The sequence below is a fragment of the Bactrocera tryoni genome, chromosome 2 (genome assembly GCF_016617805.1).
Source record: "Bactrocera tryoni isolate S06 chromosome 2, CSIRO_BtryS06_freeze2, whole genome shotgun sequence".
Classification (NCBI taxonomy): domain Eukaryota; kingdom Metazoa; phylum Arthropoda; class Insecta; order Diptera; family Tephritidae; genus Bactrocera; species Bactrocera tryoni.
In genome coordinates this window covers 6,765,172-6,786,689 of record NC_052500.1, presented here as the reverse complement: position 1 = coordinate 6,786,689, position 21,518 = coordinate 6,765,172, and the positions used below count along the sequence as shown (strand labels likewise).

General features: G+C 34.4%; 3 protein-coding genes across 7 annotated transcripts in view; 1 reads left to right on the top strand and 2 right to left on the bottom strand.

The window, feature by feature from the left end:
• The window catches only part of LOC120769801 (cGMP-dependent protein kinase, isozyme 2 forms cD4/T1/T3A/T3B), a 134,347-nt gene extending 130,215 nt beyond the window's left edge, over positions 1-4,132 (bottom strand). Inside the window, exon 1 of one of the 5 annotated variants that reach the window (XM_040096987.1) lies at positions 3,607-4,132. The gene's annotated coding sequence lies outside the window, so the exon portion shown is untranslated. Of the gene's footprint in view, positions 1-3,448; positions 3,586-3,606 lie in introns of those variants that run through there. The other 4 variants (XM_040096988.1, XM_040096990.1, XM_040096991.1 and 1 more) reach the window with 4 other exon arrangements.
• Positions 4,133-5,498: 1,366 nt separating this feature from the next.
• The window catches only part of LOC120769791 (homeotic protein ocelliless), a 150,577-nt gene continuing 134,557 nt past the window's right edge, over positions 5,499-21,518 (top strand). The window contains exon 1 of the mRNA XM_040096976.1: positions 5,499-5,535. The gene's annotated coding sequence lies outside the window, so the exon portion shown is untranslated. The remainder of the gene's footprint in view (positions 5,536-21,518) is intronic.
• On the bottom strand, positions 9,026-9,573 carry LOC120769794 (vitelline membrane protein Vm26Aa-like). The gene has a single exon (XM_040096982.1). It carries the CDS (start codon positions 9,503-9,505, stop codon positions 9,161-9,163), a length of 345 nt encoding a protein of 114 aa, XP_039952916.1. The 5' UTR covers positions 9,506-9,573; the 3' UTR covers positions 9,026-9,160.

The window sequence follows — 21,518 nt, the reverse complement described above, 5'->3', positions numbered from 1 at the left end:
ATTTTTGTAAATAAAAATATTTTTTATGCACTTAAGTTGTTGTTGCTTTATGCACTTGTCTGTCAGCGCGGTCGTTTTTTACGAAGTCTGCGCCTTCGCACACACACGCACGCATGTGTGAGTGTGTATGAGTGCACGTGTATATGTGTGGGTATATGGGCATATTTGGATGTTGATTTGCTTGCGCTTGGAAATAACACTGCTAAGCCGCGCCTCATTAAGCTACGCCGACTTTTTAATGATTTGCTTTACACTTCATTTATTCTTTCGCATTTATTACTTTATTTTATTTTCGTTTTATTATTTTATTTTCTTGTTTTTTATTATTATTTTTTCTTTTTATTATTTTATGTTATTTTTATTATCTTATTTGCATTTATTTATATTTCGCTTTGTCGCTGCTTTTCGCTGTTCAACGGCGTTCGCGCTCACGCCACTCAATGAATAACAAGATCGGCTGCGGCGCTTACGTTGCCGTCAACGTAAACGGCTGCCAGGGAGGAGGTGGAGTGTGTGGTAGCACAAAAGTACATTTCATTTACGTTGTCGCCCGCCAACGCTTGGCTTGTTTGCTATTTGGCTATTTGGCTATTTTTAGATTTTTATTGCATGGATTTTTATTTGTACAAGTCTAGCTTAAAATTTATTTTTCTCGTTAATGTTGTTGCTATTTTAGTTGAAGATGGTGCTGATGTTGTTTGCTCAGCAAACATATGTTTGCATAGTTATGTATGTATGTATGTATGTGGATGTGTATGTTGCTGGAGCTTAAGCTTTGTATTTTGATTTGATAATCTAATTCACAGCCGCAGACGTCAGTTTACACACACACACACACTACAAACGAATGTACTTATTCACAAAGGAATTCTCAAGCGTGTGCGCAATAGTTTTGCGGCCACTGAATTTACGTACATGCAATGAGAAACCGTAAAAGACAATGGCAGTTGTTAAAGTCGTACATGAACAGACAGACAAGCATAATTAATAAAATATTTAATTAAATTACATTGTAGAAATGAAAATGTGTTAAACGTAATTACTTAATGCAACGTGAAATTAAAAAATAAAATAGTCCTATGTACAAGCTAAAGATGAGAACTTGGCTCCCATTCGTAAATTAAATTTAATAATGTAAATAAAATTAAGGAAAAAATAAAAATTAATAAAATGACATAAATAAAAATAAAATAACTAAAACTAAAACAAAAAATTACAAAAAAAAAAACATAAATGAAAATGAAAAAAAATTTTTAATTAAAAAAAAATAAATTAAAACAAAAAAATAATAATTAATAAAAAAATGTATGCTTGTTCCACAAAAGGAATGACTTATGTATTTATTATATTTCCAAATATAATTGAAATTTGTAGAATTTCAAAAATATGTGTTTAATTTAATTTAAACGAAATTATTACATAAAAGAATTAGCTTCAATTATATTACTTTAAAAAATGAATCTATTTTTTGGAAAAAATAATAAAAAATAGCAAAAAAAAAAGAATTAAAAAAATTATATGAAAATTAAAAACATTTAAAACTAAAAAAAAAAAAATTAAAATAAAAAAAAAAATTGAAAAAAGAAAAAAAGAAAAAATATAATAATACTAGTGAAATTAAGAGGAAATAAAAAAAAATTTAATGTGGAAACATTTTTGAAATAAGATAAATTATTTATATAAAATGCTAGAACAACATTGAACAGTTAAAAAAAAATACATAAGTACATATATTTAAATTTAATATGTATGTATGTATGTACATACATACATATGTATATGATACAGAGATTCGATCTGAACAATATGCTCGAAGATTGTAATGATGTCTAGGAAAATTATATGTCCAAATTTTGTGAATACCTACATACATAAGTATGTATATAATGGATCATAAAACCCTTACAAATCGATAAAGCGCTATGTTCTCAACCACCCTCCTCCATACAACTTTGACTTTTTATCGATCAGTTCCTCGGGCAGGTATTCTTTATAGGGGTCTGATATCTCAAAAACAATAAAACAAATAAAGAAACTAAAAAATAAAAACCTAGTTGAAGGAAATTTAATAGTACATACATATGTATGTACATTTGTATTTGTATAAATATAATCAAAAAATACAAAAAATTTAATATAACGACACAAAAAATTAGTTATACTATATTATAAAATATAAATACATAAATATTTTTAGTAAAACAAAATACCCAATTTTCTAATGGGAACACATAAATAAAATGATCCATTAAAATAACTATTAAGAATTAGAACAAAATAAATAAATTAAATTTAAATACATAAACATTTCATATTTGAAAATATACATACATACATGCACACAAAGCATATTAAAGTAAAAATATAAACAACGCTAAGAGATACGTACCTAGTTACATACACATACATACATACATACATATGTATGTAAACAATATAAATTTAAAAGATCTAATTTATTCAGAATACGCTCTAGTATTTCTAGTTAAAACACCTACATATTCTGAGTATGCTTGCTAACCCATTAAGCGGCTAAAGGGTGACAAATGGAATTTAATTCGATAAAAACTTTTGTGTTTACATTTGTGACACATAAACATGACTTTTATACATTTACATATGTACATGTATATGTATGGATATTATTTTATACGCTCACTGTTCAAAATCAAATTTATTTTTGTTTTCAGCACCACTGCTTGACACGTCACATAGCACGCCGGCTGTGCGTCAAACTGCTGGTCAATTTGTCATTTGTTTACAAAAAAAACCGCAGACATAATCAAAAATCAAAGCATGCTACATTTTGAGTGGCTATAAAATAATTCATTAAAAAGTTAGAATTTTTAAAGCTACAGACATACATATATACATATGTATGACCAGGTGTGAGAGGGTAACTACGTAATCGTTAAACTGTCAAAAGCTGTTAGCAACGTCAGCCGTTCACCTCCAACAACAACATATGGCAATGAACACATTTATGCGCACAGGTACAACAACAGCTGATGGTTGGACAAGCCTCAGCTAAGTTTGTCGATATGGGCCATTTGTTGCGCTTCTAATTGGAACACATGTATAGTATATTAAGCACTAGTCGCCTAGAAAAAGAATTTAACGCGTCTTTGGCACACACAGCTGTTGCAACAATAACAAGAAAAAATAAGATGACTTTATGGCAACTCAAGCGCTTATTTGCACTTTTACGAATTACTAACTGCTATTTGTTTTATTTTGTTGTTTTTTTCGCAAGCAACAATAAAACGCGAAACTCGAAGGCAATTGTCGACAAATAACCTCATAAATAATAAAACCGTTTAATAATAGTTATATGTGGCGATAAAATATGTAGTGTGGCGTAGCAGCAGCGAGATTGTGGTTAGAAGTTTTTTCCACTGCACAGTTGTTGGTGGGCAAACGCAGAAGCGACATGGCCAAACACACTTACATACACACGTGTACACACTAATAACTTTTACAAAATTTCCAGCGAATTATAGTTTCTATGCACGTAATAATATTTGTTAGTTAGTGGGGTTAGGTTATCGTCGTTTTTCTGGTATAATTTTTTTTTTGTTATAGATATGTTGCTTTTCGATCACACACCAAAATAACTGGCGATTTGTTTCGTATTTCACTGTTTGCTCACTTTATTCACATTTCACATTAAAATGCAATTCAATACCTACATACATACATATGTAATGTGACTTTGCACGAATGAATTACACGCTATCAAATATACATAATTATGTACATATGTATTTCTTATGCACGTTTGTAGGTATTTCACTTCACAACATTAATCACAGCACTTTTCTCGATCGAATTCACTTACAGAATAAATTATAACTTTGCAGAATTCTACATATGAAATATCAGACACGAATTTTCCTTCTTCACCGCACGACAAAAAACTAGAAATGGCGTTTGACCGAAGGCGCAGGCGAAGGGAATTCGTAAAAACAACAGCAGCACGTCACACATGTGCATACACACACATACGCATACGTACGTTTGTACAAATACAGCGCAGCGAGTATAAAAGCAAAAAAAAAAATAAAAAAAAAAAACACAAAAACACTAGTAACAACAAATGTTAGCGCAGTGCACGAGAGAGCGTACGAACTAAATACAAATGTTCCTCACATCAAATCGCAACGTACTAAAATCTGTTGACTACCCGTTTGAAGCTAGTAGCAGCACTTCATTTGTGCGACCTGCTACCCACGAGAGCTAATTGCCTGTAGTAGATAAGCTGAGCGCACATCTAATTAGAAATACTCTGAAGAAAGGTGAGCAGAATGAGCGTGGAATGGCGTAAATAGCAGAAAAACATGCGCGTTTTGGTGTGAAAAGATCAGCGCAAGTGGCAAACAGGGTTGCATTGTTTCTCAACAAAATTATTTACCTGTTGAGTTTTAAAAATGTATATTTTTTATAAAAGATATCAAGAATATTTATTTGAGGAATGGAATAAAAATAAATAAAAAACTGTTTGATATATCAATAATGTAAAAATGTCAAAAACAATTTTTTTTTGGTTATACATAAATTTTATAACGTGGCAGTTGGTCTCCACATGCTTTCCCTATAAAGCAATGGCAAGCCTGAAATGGAGATAATCGGTTGGAAAAGAGAATCTAACTGGATTTCTACTTTATAAGCGATAGTATGTTCAATGCACTATTTTTTATTTAGTTTAAAAATGATAAAAGCGTCTCTTAAAAAGCTCTTAATAATTTTTAAAACCTTAGCTTAAATCAAATTTATTGCAATAACTAATACTTTTGATTATTTTGACTAAAATTTCAACAATATTTAAAACTATCCACATTTAATATGGCAACATCATGTCTTCCATTTCCGTTAGAAAATTGACGTGAAACTAAACTGAGCGGATGCAACCCAGTTTACTTGTTGCGCTTTTCTTCTTCCTCCTTTTATTCTTCTACCGGTAAATTTGACAGTTCGTGCCAGTTAATAAATTCAATCGCGTCTTCAATTCGTTGTGCTGCATTTTAATTTCAATAAATTCTTATAATTATGTTGTTAAATGCTTAATAAATTATAAAAAAGTTAAATATAATTGTCGGTAACGAAAATGTGTGTGTTTTTGGCGTGAAATGTTTCATTTTAATGCGTTTTTTCCGCTGTTGAAGTTGGTGCGTCTCCTCCGCTACAGTTGTGCTACGAAAAATGTGTTATAAGTGCTTGTGTGTGTCTTTTTAGCGTTTATATTTATTATATAGTGTGAAAAGTGCTTGCAAGTGATTTCGATTTCATAATTAATATTATTCAGAAATAAAAAAGTTCTGAATATTGGTGTCTGTAAAATATTTGGTATTCATAGCAAATTAGTTTAATAGAATATATTCATAAAAATAAAAATGAAAGAGTTAAAGAATGTGTGATGAAATATTTCTAAGCATTACTCAATCAATAAATATACACATTATGGAGCGTATTCAATATATATTTAGTTGCTAATAATACCAAAACTTGGATAGTTATGTATCAAAATATACGCAATTGGTAAGTGTGCATGCATTAAAGTATTAAATACAATGATTGTTCAAATTTACATATTTTTTTTGAATTTTCATCAATATTTCTTAAAAGTTACCTTTATTTCAAGCAATACGAAAAAACGGCCTTTTGGATGGTGTTATTTGGTATCTGACTGATATTTCGATGAAATTTGTTATTTAAGTGATATTTTGGGGTAAATAAATCGGAATATTGCTGATATTTTATTTTGTAATCAGCTGACAATGAAACTTTGATTATTGGCAAAACAAATATTTGTTTTTGTTTTTTGAAAAGTGCTGGGAAAAAACTTTCAACCATTGAAATTAGTGCTCAGAGATATTTCTTAAGATATTTGGTGATTATACTTCGATTCGCAGTGCCTTTGTCCGGCTAAGAAAGCTGGGGGCGTGGTAAAAACGTGTGTTTAAAATGTATTCATAGAGTAAGAAACTGCAACTCAGAACTATGTACATATATTTCTAATGAACTAATAAATGCTAGCCAATGTCAGCCAGGAGTAAATGAAGGACAATTATCTAATTAGCTTTCGTTGCGCCACCGCGATGCAGACCACACCAGCGCAAGGCTATTTGTTTGCTGTGATCATTTTACGTATTGTACGATAATACCAATTTACTTTTTTAAATATATTGTATATAATTTTCTTGACAAATTTTATAAAATCTTCTCCGTTTAAAACAAATAATTTCAACGGAATATTACCAAAATAGAGTCCGTGTCCGTGTCCGGTCTTATTAATATCCGGTTATAGCAGTTGGTTTTGTGTGCAAAATTGGTTTTGTTCATAAAATTTGTCTGGTTAGGGAGGTATTCCGCCATAAGTACTGCCCGTAATGGGGAATTTCACTGTATATAAATTTCAGCCAAAATTCTAAAATATACTATGTTTCTTTCAGGCAATTCAATAAAAAATCTTGTAAATTCTCTGATTCAATCATCAAATCCATTAATGGCATATAAAAATGAAGGTTTACACAATTTCCAATTAAACCTTGACACAAACCATTCTGCTATATTAGAGCGCCATCTATATCTCAGTTTCTTAAGAATTAAAACTCTTTAAAATAACCCAATATTCACTCGCCATCCCTACAGGCGCTCTATAACGCACCAACACAGTCAGCAGACAAGCGTAGCTCCGCCCATAATGAACATTCCCCAATTGTAAGTGTATGTGTGCCCACACACACATATGTATTTTTGTAACTTTGTGAATTGATTTTGTACTTCTTCCTTTTCAGCTGCTTCATCTTCTTATTCAGTGTAATTCGAGTTATACAGGCAGTAGCAGCCTGAACACACACACACACACACTTATATATTTGCGAATGGTGCTGAAGATGGCTGTTCGCTGCTGTCTACCGACGGCAAGACGGCGTTAGCACCCAGTCGCTTTGTGCGGCGTGCGAGCCATGCTTACTCATTGCAAAATGGCTGAATTCCTCTTGTTATTGTTGTTATTTTTCTACAAATACACTTGCTACATGGCTGAGTGGGTGTTTGTTTTTGTGCTTACTTGTAATTGTTACGGCAGTCGTGCGCGTGTGTGTGTGAGGGACTTTGTGACGCTGGCGGGGGTGGGGGCGAGCAAAGTTGATTAGATGGATTTCGTTTGGTTTTTGTGTTTTTAATCACACACCAATTTCATTTATTAAATCTTCGCATCAGCATTTCTCCAACTGCAGTCGACGCAGCAGCAGCAGTACTGCCGTCTCAGCTCGTCGCGTCTCATACCAACACTTCTTCGTGCACGTTGTAAATAAATGTGTGCATGTCGGTGCTTGCATATAAGATGTCTTTTTGTTCGTTTGCTCCTGCTTTCCTGTTGGTTGCTCAGTTAGTTTACTTTTTGTAAAAGACTTGTTTTTGGCTTTTGATTTGTTTTTGTCGTTTTTAATTTCGGCTTTTCGTATTTTTATTCTTTTTTTTTGTTTTCGTATTTTTTCTTACTCTTTATTATATTATTCCAACTGAACTCTCTTCTTTACAGTTATCTTTTGCGGTATTTGCTGTTGTTGGGCTTTAGTGTCACAAGCAATTTGCTGCCAGAACTCAAAGTTGGCAAATGAAATTGTTTATAAATTAGCGAAATTGAATTAAAAGCGGAAAAGGAATTTTATGGCTTCTGTGTGGGGGAGAGAAATGTTACAAATTAAAATTCTCGCATTTGAGTTAAATTTAAATAGGCTGTATGGTGGTATTGTAGGTTATGTTTTCCAATGGTAATGCGAGAGTCAATTCAACTTCTGATTGTTGATACTTGCAGAAGATCTTGAGGATTTTTGAACAACGTAATACTGAAATTCTTGAATATGCGTGTTAAAAATGTCAAAAAGAAGGCAAAAGGCTATTAGGATGGCATCTGAACTCAGCAGAGTAAACTACATAAGTCTTCACAAAATATTTTGTGGAGTCCTTTATGACCGTTTCAACGAGCCTTTTGTCAAATGTATGGCAAGTCAATTTATGTTAAGCTCGAAAGCAATGATCGAACAGCTTAAAGGAGTTCCAAACATTTGATATATTAGTATAACCTGAGCAGAAGGAAACGTCGGAGACCCTAAAGGTTAGGTTAGCTTAATCTGGTAACCAATAAGCCACGCATAGACCAGTTTTGGTCCTTTGCGATATCAGAAGCAGTTCAGTTGGTAGGTCCAAGAAGAGTAGTCATCATTTAGGACGCCTGCGCTTGACTTGAATCTTAACATGTATACATCGATACCTCCTCCAGTGTATCACTGTCACTAGTCTTGCCAATGCGGAACAAATGCACAAAATATGCTCCATTGAACCTCTGGTGCCCTGCTCTAGACATTTTTTGCAGTCTTCTTGTTCTGTCAGCTCCATAGTGAGGGCGTGTGTCGCCACCAGACAGTGACCAGTTAGTATTCCCATTATGACCAGACCCTATAAATAATAAATGATTTTGGTATTTAGCCGAGCTGAGTCGATTTGGCTGTCCAAATGTCTGTCTTTATATACGCGAAGTAGTCTTCGTCAATTGAACGCCAGCACCTTTTACGCAAGATATAAAGTCAACGATAGAGTGGGAAATCATTACGTTCTGTCTCACACTGATTCTCATCGAATATCATTGGTTCTCATCAGGCCTCTCCACTTTTCCTCAGCCCACTGGCTGTCGTCTGTCCTCGCTTTTCATCTAGTCTATCCGCTTCTCACCAATTCTCGATAAGTAAACCTTAAACACCTGTTTAAGCGAATTTTTGCGGAAGTTCAATGTGCCGAGAACCTGTTAAAACCTAGTAGAGTTCAAGAACTTTAAAAATAGAGTTTATTTTTTTAGTCAGGGCTAAATATTATGTCATTAGCCGAACTTAATGCTTCGGAAAAGTTGCCGAGTCAACACATTGCTGCTTCACCAACAGAAATGAGTAAAAATGTTTTAGAAAATATTTTTGTTGCCAACCCAAGCTACGACACCCGACCAGTAATTAATAATCATAACTCAAACTTTTGTATGCTTCAATTTTTTTCTATATTTTTTCAATAAAATAATTAACTGCGTTCACAGCTATTACTTATCTCCACGCATTAGTCCGCTAGAGTATGCCCTTGTCCTTTGTCATTATCCTTGATGGTCCACAACTTAGTAGACATAAGTTGGGATGGGCGCTGAGTAGGCACCGGCTGAGCCGTATGATGGAGCAGCAGCTGGGGCGGCACATGCGACTGGCGCCAAGTTAGGTTGACAGCTGAAGAGGTAGTTCTTGGGGCAGGGAGGTGCTGGAATGCTAGCGGCGGCGCCACCACCATAAGCGGATTTACGGAAACGTGTCAAATCGTAGGCTGACTGGAGGTTCACAGCTTGTGCGTTTTGTTCGGCTTTGGCCTCTTGCTCGGCGGCAGCGGCGGCACCGCTGTTGCTGGTGGGACCGGCCAATGCAACGCTGAAGATGGCGGCGAAGATAGCAATGCAAACGAAGGATTTCATTTTGATTTAGTTTTGTGTTGGGTTCTTGTATTAACTTGAACTGTGAAGCTACCGAAGTGAACTGATGATTGCAGACAGCAAGCGGTGGGTCTTTTATACCAAAGTCTAAGCTTAAGCGTTGTAAGTTTACGCACTTACGCTGTTGTGGCGTTTTTCTGCTGTTGCTAGCGAAAATAACTAAATAAAACATACGAAATTTGTTTGTTGTAATAACTACATTTTGCCGAATTGTGATTTTGGTATTAATGAATATAGGTATGTAAAAAAGAACAGAAAAGTCGGGTCGGTAGTAACCTAAATTTTATTGTCGAGGTTCGGCATTTGCCAAAAATCGTTGACAGGCTTTTATTTTAAGGTCGTTCAAGAGTTCGAAATCAGGTTAGGTGAAGGTCCATAATATTCATGACCTGAATTTTTGAGTGTGGGAGAATTGCGAAAATTTTTTTTGTACAAAAAAAGTATTTTTTCGGTTGGTAACCCCACCTTTTCAATTAAAATATTCTCGAAGACTTATAATAAATTAAAAGCTTCAATACATATTGTCATTATATTTCATATTACTAAAATATTTTTTGATTAAATTTAATTTTATTTTGTGATTTTAAAAATTCTTAATTATAAAAATTATTTTCGAAATTTTTATATAAAAAATTTATTACACTGGTCAACAAATCTTTTTATTTTTTGTTTACATTTTCCTATTGCGTTTATTTTTAAAAATTCTTAATTGGAAACAATTTTTTCTAAATTTTTATATAAAAAATTTATTACACTGGTCAACGAATTTTTTTATTTTTTGTTTACATTTTATGTTTTTTATTGCTTTATGATTAAAAATTCTTAATTGGAAACAATTTTTTCAAAATTATTATATAAAAAATGTATTACACTGGTCAACAATTTTTATTTATTATTTTTTAATTTTATACTCAAATTCTGATCCTAGACATTGAAAAACAATGTTTTTTTATTTATAGCTTTTAAAGTAAAGTCGGTCAGTTCGAAATCAGGTTAGGTGACGGATATAATAATAACCATGACTGGAATTTTTGAGTGTGGGAGAACGCGAAAAATTTTATTTTAAATTTATTATTATTTTAAAGATTTTATTGTACAAAACATATATTTTTCGTTTGATAGTTTTTTCGAAATTTTTATAAAAAAAATTTATTACACTGATCAACAATTTTTTTTTTTAATTTCTATTTTTATGCCCAAATTGTGATTCTTGAAAAACACTGGTGTTATAAATCAAAAATATGTATAATATTTTCTGTCAAATTTCATTACTTAATAATTTTTCTTTATATTTTTAAATCAACCATTGGTAGGAGTTTTCTTGTAACTATTTTCACATTTTTCTCAAATAGTAATTTTTTACAATATTTGATGATATCCGTGACCAGTATTACATTTTTCCAATACTCTTATGTGAAACCTATGATCGAATTTTCGATATTGGCTCTTCTCTACTATTCTACGGTGGCGAAAGACACTATACAGTTTTTATATGCGCAGAATATTTGTACTAACCATCAACAGTCTCCAAAATATTCATAAATTTTGCAAGAGCCATTGGCTACTAGACATGAACTTAAACAAAGTTGCTTGAGTTATTCAAATTTAAGCTAGCTTAACACAATCCACAAGAGTTGCAGTCTCGTTATTTCTGACATATTCTAGAATAGCACAGTTAAAGCTGTAAGATGTTGAATAAATGACATTTTTTACTGAGACTTCATAGCTAGTATCTACCTACGACAGTAGCTTTAATGAAAAATTATAAAATTAATCGATTCTTAAAATTATATAGTTTTGAATACTGAAACTATGTATATTCGATAGAACTTTTGTTCTTAATCATCATCAATACTTCGATCGCAAATTAAAAAAAAATAATAATAATTTTAACAAATGTCGAGTTTTTTTCTGAAAAGTGCTCCATAGCAATCATCTGTCATTTCCGAATTTCACTCTTCCTTACATAAATATATTTTCTCTCCTAATGAAATTCTCTTTCTCTCCTTAAATTTGAAAAATCTGTTGGCTGTCATACATATTATACAAAAATTTAGTCATAATATCTTCGAATAATATTAAATTTTCAACTTCAGTTTTATTAACTGCTGTTTAAACGCTGAGATTGCAAAACAATTTACAGTTGTTAGAAAAAATTCGGTATGTAAAATTACCATCGAATAATACAAATGATATCTTTCAAGCAATTGCCATTTTAGGAAGAAAAACTAATTATTTTATTAAGTCCAAAAAATTAGTTTAGTGAGTCCAACTTATAATTGAGCTAATATACTATATGTATATTGGGTAGTCGAAAAAGTTTTTTCGTATTTTGTCAATAGATGTCTTTGCATTGATGGAATAAAATAGTGAGGCAAATGCGTAAAGGCTGACGAACGTTGTCATAATATACGTACGAGTACAAGCATTACACACACTTTTCTTTCAACTCTGAAGTCAACTTTGCTTATCTTAAAAACTATTCCGTCAACACTGAAATCTAAGACATTCGTGAAGTTATTTACTGCTGAACAAATCTACCGACAAATGCTCCTTTGAGCGGATTAAACAATTCAATTGTTCGATCTCTAATAACATGTGTATGTCTTTGTTTTCAAATGAATGCTGCTGGGAAGTATACAATGATGTCTTTCCAGGGGAATGAGAAACATACTGCAAAAGATCAACGGATCATTATATTTCTTATTGAAGGGCACTGTCAAATGATAGAATGTTGTTCAAACCTTTCGAGTAGCTAGTACAGATGATAGAATAAATAAAACCTCCCTTGCTCCATTAATATTACCCATAAATATTAGATAGTGATTGCTTCACATATGTACATATGTATATTATATACATTTATTAAAAAAATATGTACATTTATAATAAATTCAAAAAATTTCGCACATATTGGCCTCAATAGTCAACTACATACATCGCAAAAATATAATAAAGTCGACACAATTTTCGATTCATGCGGAATATTGCTGAACGCTTACTAGCTTGCTTACCACGGCACAGCGAGCCCATTCAGTTTAGTCGAACAAAGCAAAAAATGTAGTTCTACTAAACTCAGCTCATACTTGAATTCAGTAAGCTTGGCTTAAATGCGTGCAAAGAAAGTAAGAAAATGGGCTATGCAAAGTATTGAAATTTATTGCTGGCGCTCATAATCTGTCTGCTTGCGTTTAAAGAAAATCTTAAGGCGAATTAGTGGGTTTTTCCCAAGCAAAATTCTTTCTTGATTTCTTTGAGTGTATTTAGAACGGGTAGTTTAATCAAAACTCATTTGTTAAGCATAAGTTTAATCGAAGTATGGTACTAACGATAAAAACACTAGAACCGGATAGGCTTTGACTTGCAGAAACGTTTTTACTGTATTAAAACTCACTTTATTTCACGACTGTTGGCAAAACTTTCCTCCTTGGTAATATCTCTGCTTGGAAGTTGTTATTAAGAAGAAGACAAAACATCTAGACGTATGTATGTCGATCTTCCAGCTTTTTCATGTCGTTTTTATTTTACGTTGTCTTTGTACTTTGCTTCCAAATAACTCTAACGCCCAGCGATTACTTCTTTATTATCGCTAAATATTTTCCAGTTTTTTAAGAACACGAAAAGTCGCTTGGGCTTAGATTCCCCAAAATTATTGAACATAAAAACAATTCGAAGCCAAATTCATATAATTCTTTTTCGTTTTCAGATATTTAGAACACAGGGCATTGTTTGAACTAACAAGAACTTTCTTTGTCCTTTTTCAAATATTATTCTCCGCGAAGCAAACCTTCCAATAATGCTAAATAATGATCGCGGTAGATGGTATGCTCTTTTCAAAGTAACTGTTGAAAATTATTCTATGTGCATCCAATGACTTCATAACACGTCTCTAATCGGCGATGGTGATTGGTTATGATAGTTTATCTGAAATGTTGGGGTTTACGGGGTTATATGGGTCTTGACGAGCAAACAACAGCCTATTTTCAATATATATATTTTTCATATTAAAAATTAAATGTATTATTGAAAATTCTTAATATTTCGAAGATACATATTTTGCAAAGCGCTTGTGAGATTTTGAAAGGAAAATATTTAAAACTCGGCCTTACGACGTCATTTTCGGCAGTCTATCCCAAAAAAGGTGCCAACACGTTGATAGAAGAACTACTTACAAGTTTATCAAAATTAAAAAGGAGAAAATACGTGCCTTAGTTCAGATCATAAACTAGGCATTAGACGAAAGCAAACAAAATGGGAAATTTATATTTGGGCAAACGTTTTTACAAAAAAAAATGCTAATTTTGGTGAAAATTTCTCGACTTTTTTGTTTTAATTTGTAATTCAACAAAAAAATCCATATTTCAAGGTTTTATAAATTATATTTTGAAAATATGTGTAATATTTAATAACAGTCGGTTGAGTAGTTCTCGAGAAATCTTGCTAACCGACTTTAAAAATAAGGTTTTGGAGAAAAAGCATTTAAATTTTTAAGAGACTATATAGCTGATTTCGAGGGCGCAGCTTTTGGCGACTGTATCTCCAAAGCTAATTCTTGGATCAGTTCAATATTCTAGAAATGTAATATAATTTAATAGGGCAATGTTTTTTTTTGAATCCTTGGAACCCATGTACATAATACCTTAATACGGTTGGACAGTCCCAAAAACTACTCTGGTCTATTACTAGTTGTACTTTGATATCGAATATCAGCTACCTCGTTATGCTTCATTTTAATTACGCTTTTGAAGTTTTCGTTCGTACCTCCATATTTTACTCAAAAAAAATCTATATTTTGAGAACCAATTTTTCGACCATACTAAAGTTTGATCCACTTCGAGATTTCCCACTCTTTCAAAGAAAAAACACAGAAAATTCAAATTTAATTAAAAATATATATTATCATTCGAAAGAACATTCTTTGGCATTTATTTTTGAAGATTATCTCTTTCAAATGTTGGCCGCGGCTATGTCTCACACGGTCGATCCATTGAGTCTAAATTTCGATAACTCGTTCGAGCATTTCGACTGGTAACTGGCGAATCACATCTGCTTTGCTCCAAGGCCTGAATCGAAGCGGGATTGTCCGCATAGACTTTAGAGTTTACATATCCCAACAGGAAAAGGTCTAACCGGCCCAGAACGTGAAATTATCTGTTCACCGAAATGTTCTCTCAATAAATCCACTGATTGATGCGATGTTTACGAAGTGGCACAGTCTTGTTGAAACCAAATGTCGACGAGAAATTTTAATTGGCGCTTTCAGTTTTACACTGAAGACATTTGTCCACATTTCAACTACTATATCCGTATAGTTCGATTCTTCATGTTATGTAAGCAATAATTGTTACAGAATAGCTAATTTTCGTGCAGAGATTTTTGATTTTTGCAATGTTTTTTTTTTATAGTAATAAAAATTTGTGGATATGAATACTTCCTGACATGAATCAGTCAATAAAAAGGGTTTTTAAAAGTATCAGGTAAATCAGTCTAATAGAACCTGAGAAATAATGGTTATCGATTTGAAAAGACAGTTTGGAGAAAAACGGCTTTAAAGTTCCGATCGAACCAGTTTGAATGCCGGGTCAGAAAAATACATATACTTATACCTCCGAAAGTAATTTTAATTTTTAAAATTCCCTTGTAGATATATTCTTGAACGGGTAAACTTTAATAATAAAAAAAAAATTATAAAAAAATAAAAAAAATAAAAATATGTTAGAAAATAAAATATAGATTTTGTCTTTTATTTAAAAATATATTTACAAAAATAAAATACTATTTTTTTTATTTTTTTTTTCAAAATATATTTTTTATTATATCTATTTATATATTAATTTAAAAATATATTTTTATAATAAGAAAATTAAATTATTTAACTTAATTAATATTTCGTTAACTTATAATGGTCGAAATGTGGCTTCTAGTAACGAGCTATGTTATCTTGAAGCCAAAACTTATAAGGTTCATTTAAAAACTTAGGTATGAAGTATTACGAGAAATAATATCGTAAATTTCAGCAGAATATGTAGAATATGTAGAAATAATCAAGCTTCCAGGTATTGGCTATTGTAATTATTTCTCTAACATTTGAAACACGATTTGGAGCAAAAAAAAATTTTCTACAGAAAATATAAGCAAGAAATTAAGGATATGACGCCTTGGAATATGCTACCTTTTTTATTTTGTTAACTTTTAATTATATTATATCGAATGTACTTACATAGCTGGATTCTAGAGTATAGTGTCAAGATTTTAACAGTGAAATATTACAGTTCTAAGTTCTTTCTGTGGGCATAATCTGCCCAGAACACTATAAAACGTGCTCAGAGGCTGCTTAAGGCTAATTTGCTTAGCCAAATATCTACAAAGTGTTGTTATCAATAATTTTTTCACTAGCCTTGGTTATATACCATTTGGCCAGGTCGTTCTTAGCGCTTCCTACTTACTTTCATTGCTTCCGTTACTGTAGCCATTGCATTAACCCAACTCACCCTCCTGCCGGGTGCACGAAGCATGAAGGCCCAGCTGTGGCATTGGTGGCCACCCACAACAACAATAAGATATACAATCAAATACAAACGCATACATGCACAGGCTTGCAGTTGCGCGCTCACTCACACATTTTATCGCAAGGCGTGCGCCGGGCTCACTCACACTTGCTAACTTACACACACACACAATTGATTTTTTTATAGTTTGGTTTTTGTTATTTTTGTTTTTGTTTCACTTTTGCTGTAGGTGGTATGAAATTGATGTAATTTATATGGGCACTTGACTGGCTAAATTGCCTTTCGAGGAAATTTTATATTCTACTTAAGTTTAATGGAAAATAATTAATTTCATTCCGACTGAGTTGTGAGCACGCGAATTTTTCTACATACATAACTATGTATATATGGAAGTGTGAGTGTTTGAATGCATGCTTAATGCATATAACTCCAGCACTCTTTGACGCCGACGCTGCTGTTGGCCCACAACATGGCGTTGGGGGGCCCGAAATCGGGCTGTTGAGGCCAATGAATTATTGCAAGTGAAATTGCGCTGCTCCATTGCTCTAGCGTCGGCTACAAACGGGTGCTTCACCATTTACGCAAGTTGCACAGGTTGCTTATAAAACGTAAAGCAGTTGACAGCACGTTGAGGAGCGGGCAAGGCGAAGGCACACTGGACTTAAATGAACGATGCGCTTACATTTCTGCTTTCAATTTACAAAATTGGTTACTTTGGTGCGCCGCTGGAATACCTGTGTTTGTGTGTGTGTGTGTGTGCGACTGTTACAGTTAATGTGCTCATGGTCGCAGCCGCATTTGAAACGGTAAATTTTCGCCATCCATACAACTTGGTGGCCTACCGCCCAGCCATTTAGTGGTGTGTTGGTGCCTCATCATCAACGCTACGAGTTAGCCAAATGAGTCTGTAAAGACCGTAACGCACAAATTTATTGGTTTCTCAAGTTATCCTGCCAGCCAGTTGCCTCCTGCGCGCCCTCGCACTCGCTTTAAGTGCGTGGTGGGGGGCACAAGGCACATAAAAGCAGCGGGCAATTCGCCATTTTGCCGCATTTACAATATTTATGGTCACTCGTGCTACCAATAGCTGTCGCTTGTATGTATTAGTGTGCGTGTGTATATGTGTGAGTTGATGTTTATACACATACACATACTTAAAACACATAAACGCTTTTCATATACTTAAATAAAGTTTAATGCGTTCGTATGTATGTATGTCTCCCACTCTCTGCCTCTCAGTGTGTGTGGCTGCGTGTGTTAACGATAGGCGTTACCTGCCTCCTCCTGCTGCTTCGTTGCGGAGTTCGGTGGCTCGGTAATGCGTTCACTTTAAATTACATTGCGGTTTTATTGATGCGGCAAATGCAATAAAAAATGCCAAATTGCCAGCAAACATTTATTCACTTTACTCAATGTATTTATTTATTTATTTACTCACGTACATTTATGTCCTACATACATACATACATACATACTTATTTACTATTGGCTCATTGAAATTGTTGCTGTTATTTTTATTGCATTTACGTTTATTTGCCTCGGTGTGCCTCGGTGTGCCTCCGTGTGCTACTCCATCGATTGGGACATTTGCGGAAATTTATGAGTGCGTCGGTAGCGTCCAATAGCTGGTCATAAATTCTATGTGCCACTTATTTTTGTTGCACTCACAAGGCATATATACTTTCATACATATATAGAACTATATAAATATACAGCTTTATATAACTGTTTAGTCCTCCATCGCACTGTTTATTTTGAAGTGCCTGGGATATCTATAAATTATGGTCCTCAATTTTATTGCCTTAAAAGTGGTTATAAAAAGTTTTCCTTGGCCACTGAAAGCAATTAGATAGTTATATATGCCGATCACATATGGCAACCATGGCTGTTGTTAAAGGTGATGTCTTTCTTATAAATTTTTAATATAAAAGGCAAGTTAAAAAAGTTGGTTGATGAATAACTTAGACACAATCTTTTGAAAGTAGGCTGCTCTCAATTCGCATAAGAGCATTTACTCTACAAAATCTCGATAAACATATTTTTTTGTTGGATTTTCGATACCAAATCTTGCTGAAATTCTACTTCTTATTTGAGTTCAAAGCCACAATTTGATCGAAGAAAACTACAAATAAGGCATACCGAAAAGATATTTTCAATGTGACTAGACATCCTCGTCTGAAATTTCACGACAAGATCAGCAGCGATCCTCGGTCCTATGGGGACATCAGTCTTCTCCAGTCGGTTATAGTAGTTCTTTTTATTGGAGGTGTTTTTTTACGTGGCTGGTTCCAAAACCAGCACACAACCCTTGGGATGGATATTTTGCCATCTCATTTTAGCTCGCCTCAAACTGATGGTTTTTGGCTAATCAGAGGACTAAGTGGTCTGGGACCGGAAGTCGTGAGCTACTTGAGACATATGTAAAATAATCGTTTCTGGCCACTCCTCACTTGGGTGAGTTTCTACACCAGGCTCCATCCTCCATCCTCCATCCTCCATCAGTCTCCATCTAGTACTTGGATAAGTACTGCTCGAAAGAGCTCATGAAGCCCATTGACCCGCGCTAGCTCTTGTGGTCGGATAGGTAGTAAAAGTTCAAGAAATTACATAATTCTTGACATCAACCGGGCTTTCGATTCAATAAGTTGGGACCGAGTGAGCACGGAGTAATTTTTCGCACAGAAAAACTCCTATCATTAGCATGAACGTCTGGGTATTGGATTGGCTTGAAGATGACCGCAAGGATCCAACTGTTGTTCATATATTTGGAATCTGTTGATGAACACTCTCAAAATCTTCTTCTCTTGCACTGTTTGTTAGGTTTTCATGGCTAGGTTTCAATGGCTGAACTTCAAGTAGGAGATCGCACTTGGACCATTATATACAGTCCTCTCTGAAGTTTGAAAAAAGCGCCTTGAGCCCAATACAAATCGGCTTAGACGATTTATTTCTATTTCCACCAGCTCAGTGGGATGTCCACCATTTATTGAAGCCTTGATATCGTAAAGATGGGACAGTCAAGAAGAAAGTGTTGACATTATTCTACCTCGTCTTCTTCCAAACTTTTCTACAATTGCCATCCGGTAAAATTCTTAACCTTTTTGCGTAGACGAAACGGCAAAGACTAGTTGTAACCCTACAACCAGAGAAATATTAGTTTTATAGCAAGCAAAGAGTACACTGTACCTCTAGCAATCCATGAGGAGTCAAACGGATCTTTCGACAGCGTGAGATTGATTTAATGGTACTTCAGCACTGGTTGAGATCTCACGCAACCTAGCTATCTAGTAGTAGAATGCATGGAGAGAGCTGAACTCCTATCCGTTCCCTTTCTACTGACAGGGCGACTAGGGTTTTTTTCTTGCCAGCTCACTTGCTTTGCAGTGAACTGCGATTCCGCTCTGTACCCTGGTACCTATACTTTACTTAAATTGATCATTTCTTAACTGGCCTCAAGCTCGCGGTTAATGAGCTCATTCCTCATTGTCCAATTTAATCATTTATCGTTCTCTAGTCTGCATCAACTCGGAGGTAACCTGCCCTTAGTGATATCGCATCCCGGTTCTTCTGACAACGCGACTGAATTTGAACTCGCGGTTAACGAGCTAATCCTACTCATTGTCCAATGCGAAAGTTAATTTCGGGTCCGGGAGTTGAAGACCGCAGGTCATGTAGTGTTACACAGAATGCGTCAATAAACGCCCCTTGGTGATACCATATCCCGGTGATATAAAGCTCAAACGCTCTTCTGTAAGCTTTACCACCACTGAATTTCTCCAAGCGTCTTATTTTGGCGAAATTGTATGGGTTATATGACCGAAATATCTCATTTTTTCTTTATTTGATCAGTAAAGAAGGCTTTCGTTGCATTTCTCGAAAGATTAAAGTACATTGTTAATTCAACGTCTGATGAATTGAAGATTCACCATAATACACTTATAAATGCCAATATTAATTTAAGGACGTTCTAACCTTATTCTCTCTTCCCTATCTAACCCGCTCGCTGCACTAACTCTAATAACTTTTACATCTGTGCATAAAAATTCATTATTTCCATGAATGTCCTGCCATTTGATAAAAAGCCTTCAACCAATTTGAAAGACACACACAAACACTCACAGTATTCTACGAAAACGAGAACACACACAAAGCTGCAAGAAGTGAGGAGAATAAGGAGCAAAAATAAACGATGAAAAAGAACGTGTGCTTGTGATTCTCAACAAATTCATTTCCTAATTGCAGCTCAGCGATGACACCAGGCAGCCGCCACAATTCAGCAGTCAGTTTAAACGACACAACAAACAACCTATAAGCGCACAGCTGCCAACCAGCAACATCGGTATATGTATATATATGTTTGTATATATATGTATGTATATGTAACGTTATATGTGTGTATCTCGGAGTCAGCCAGCTAACCGAAAGCTGCATGGAAAGGGATGTGATGGAGATTCGCCGCCAAATATGTGGCAGGCGAAATTTGATTGCAACATTTACACCGTTAGCTGATGGAGTGAGCTGAAATGGAATAGAGTGGAATAACCATAACAATAAAGGCAATAATTCCCGATAATAAATTAACTGAAATTCACTTACACATAATGTGGTCGGTTGTTGGTGCCTGGAACGAGCAAAGAGGAAGAGAGAAGCGTGGGCGCCAGCGCCGACAAGGTGGCTGGGTGGTCAACTAACCGTTAGCTGTATGTGAGGGCAGCAGAGAGATTGCTTTTGGAGTAATGGCAGCATGCGAAAGTTAACGAGCGTGCTGCGACTGGAGCGCTGAGTGGGGGCAACGGCGAACGACGTCGGGCGGAGGAAGAGCAGAAAATTAATAAAAATAAATTGAGTTGTCAAAAATGATATCCCAAATAAATTCCACAGTGAGTAATCGTTTGGAGCGGTAAGCGATGCTACAGTGGTGGCGGTGGCGGCGGCGGCAGCGCAAGCTATGGCCACCACCCACTTGAGAGTGTGATGCAGTGAGTGACGCAATGGAAAGGGAGGGGCTGATGACAGAAGAACTTTTTTTCAGTTTTACAGCGTTCTCGCATGTTGGCAAGCCACAACAACATGCGATGTAGATGAGTAAGAGTGAGAGAGCGTAATATATAGAGATAAAGAGCGAGAGAGGGAGAGTGATAGAGCGATAGAGCGCGGCAATAAATTTGCCGTCATATTAGTAGAGGGAGATTTTGTAAATATAAGACGAAAAAGGAGTAGAAAAAATTATAAAACAACAACAATAAAAGCTGAGGTTAAGATGATGAGGCAAAAAATCAACCTCAAATTGCAATAATAAAATAAAGTACTCAGGAAAGCGGTTAAAAACGAAAAGAATGAAAAAAAATTTAAATTACAATAACAAAAATAAACAAGATACGCAAATTATAGCAACAAAATTGGATTTCCAAGGATATATTTAACACAGGGAGAAACTATGAACTTAAGGACCACCAGGGAGGACTGTGGAGAGGGATAAAATGAGT

What these genes read in the sequence shown, in the direction of transcription:
- LOC120769794 (XM_040096982.1), bottom strand. Translation starts at nt 9,505, where the DNA reads ATGAAATCCTTCGTTTGCATTGCTATCTTCGCCGCCATCTTCAGCGTT.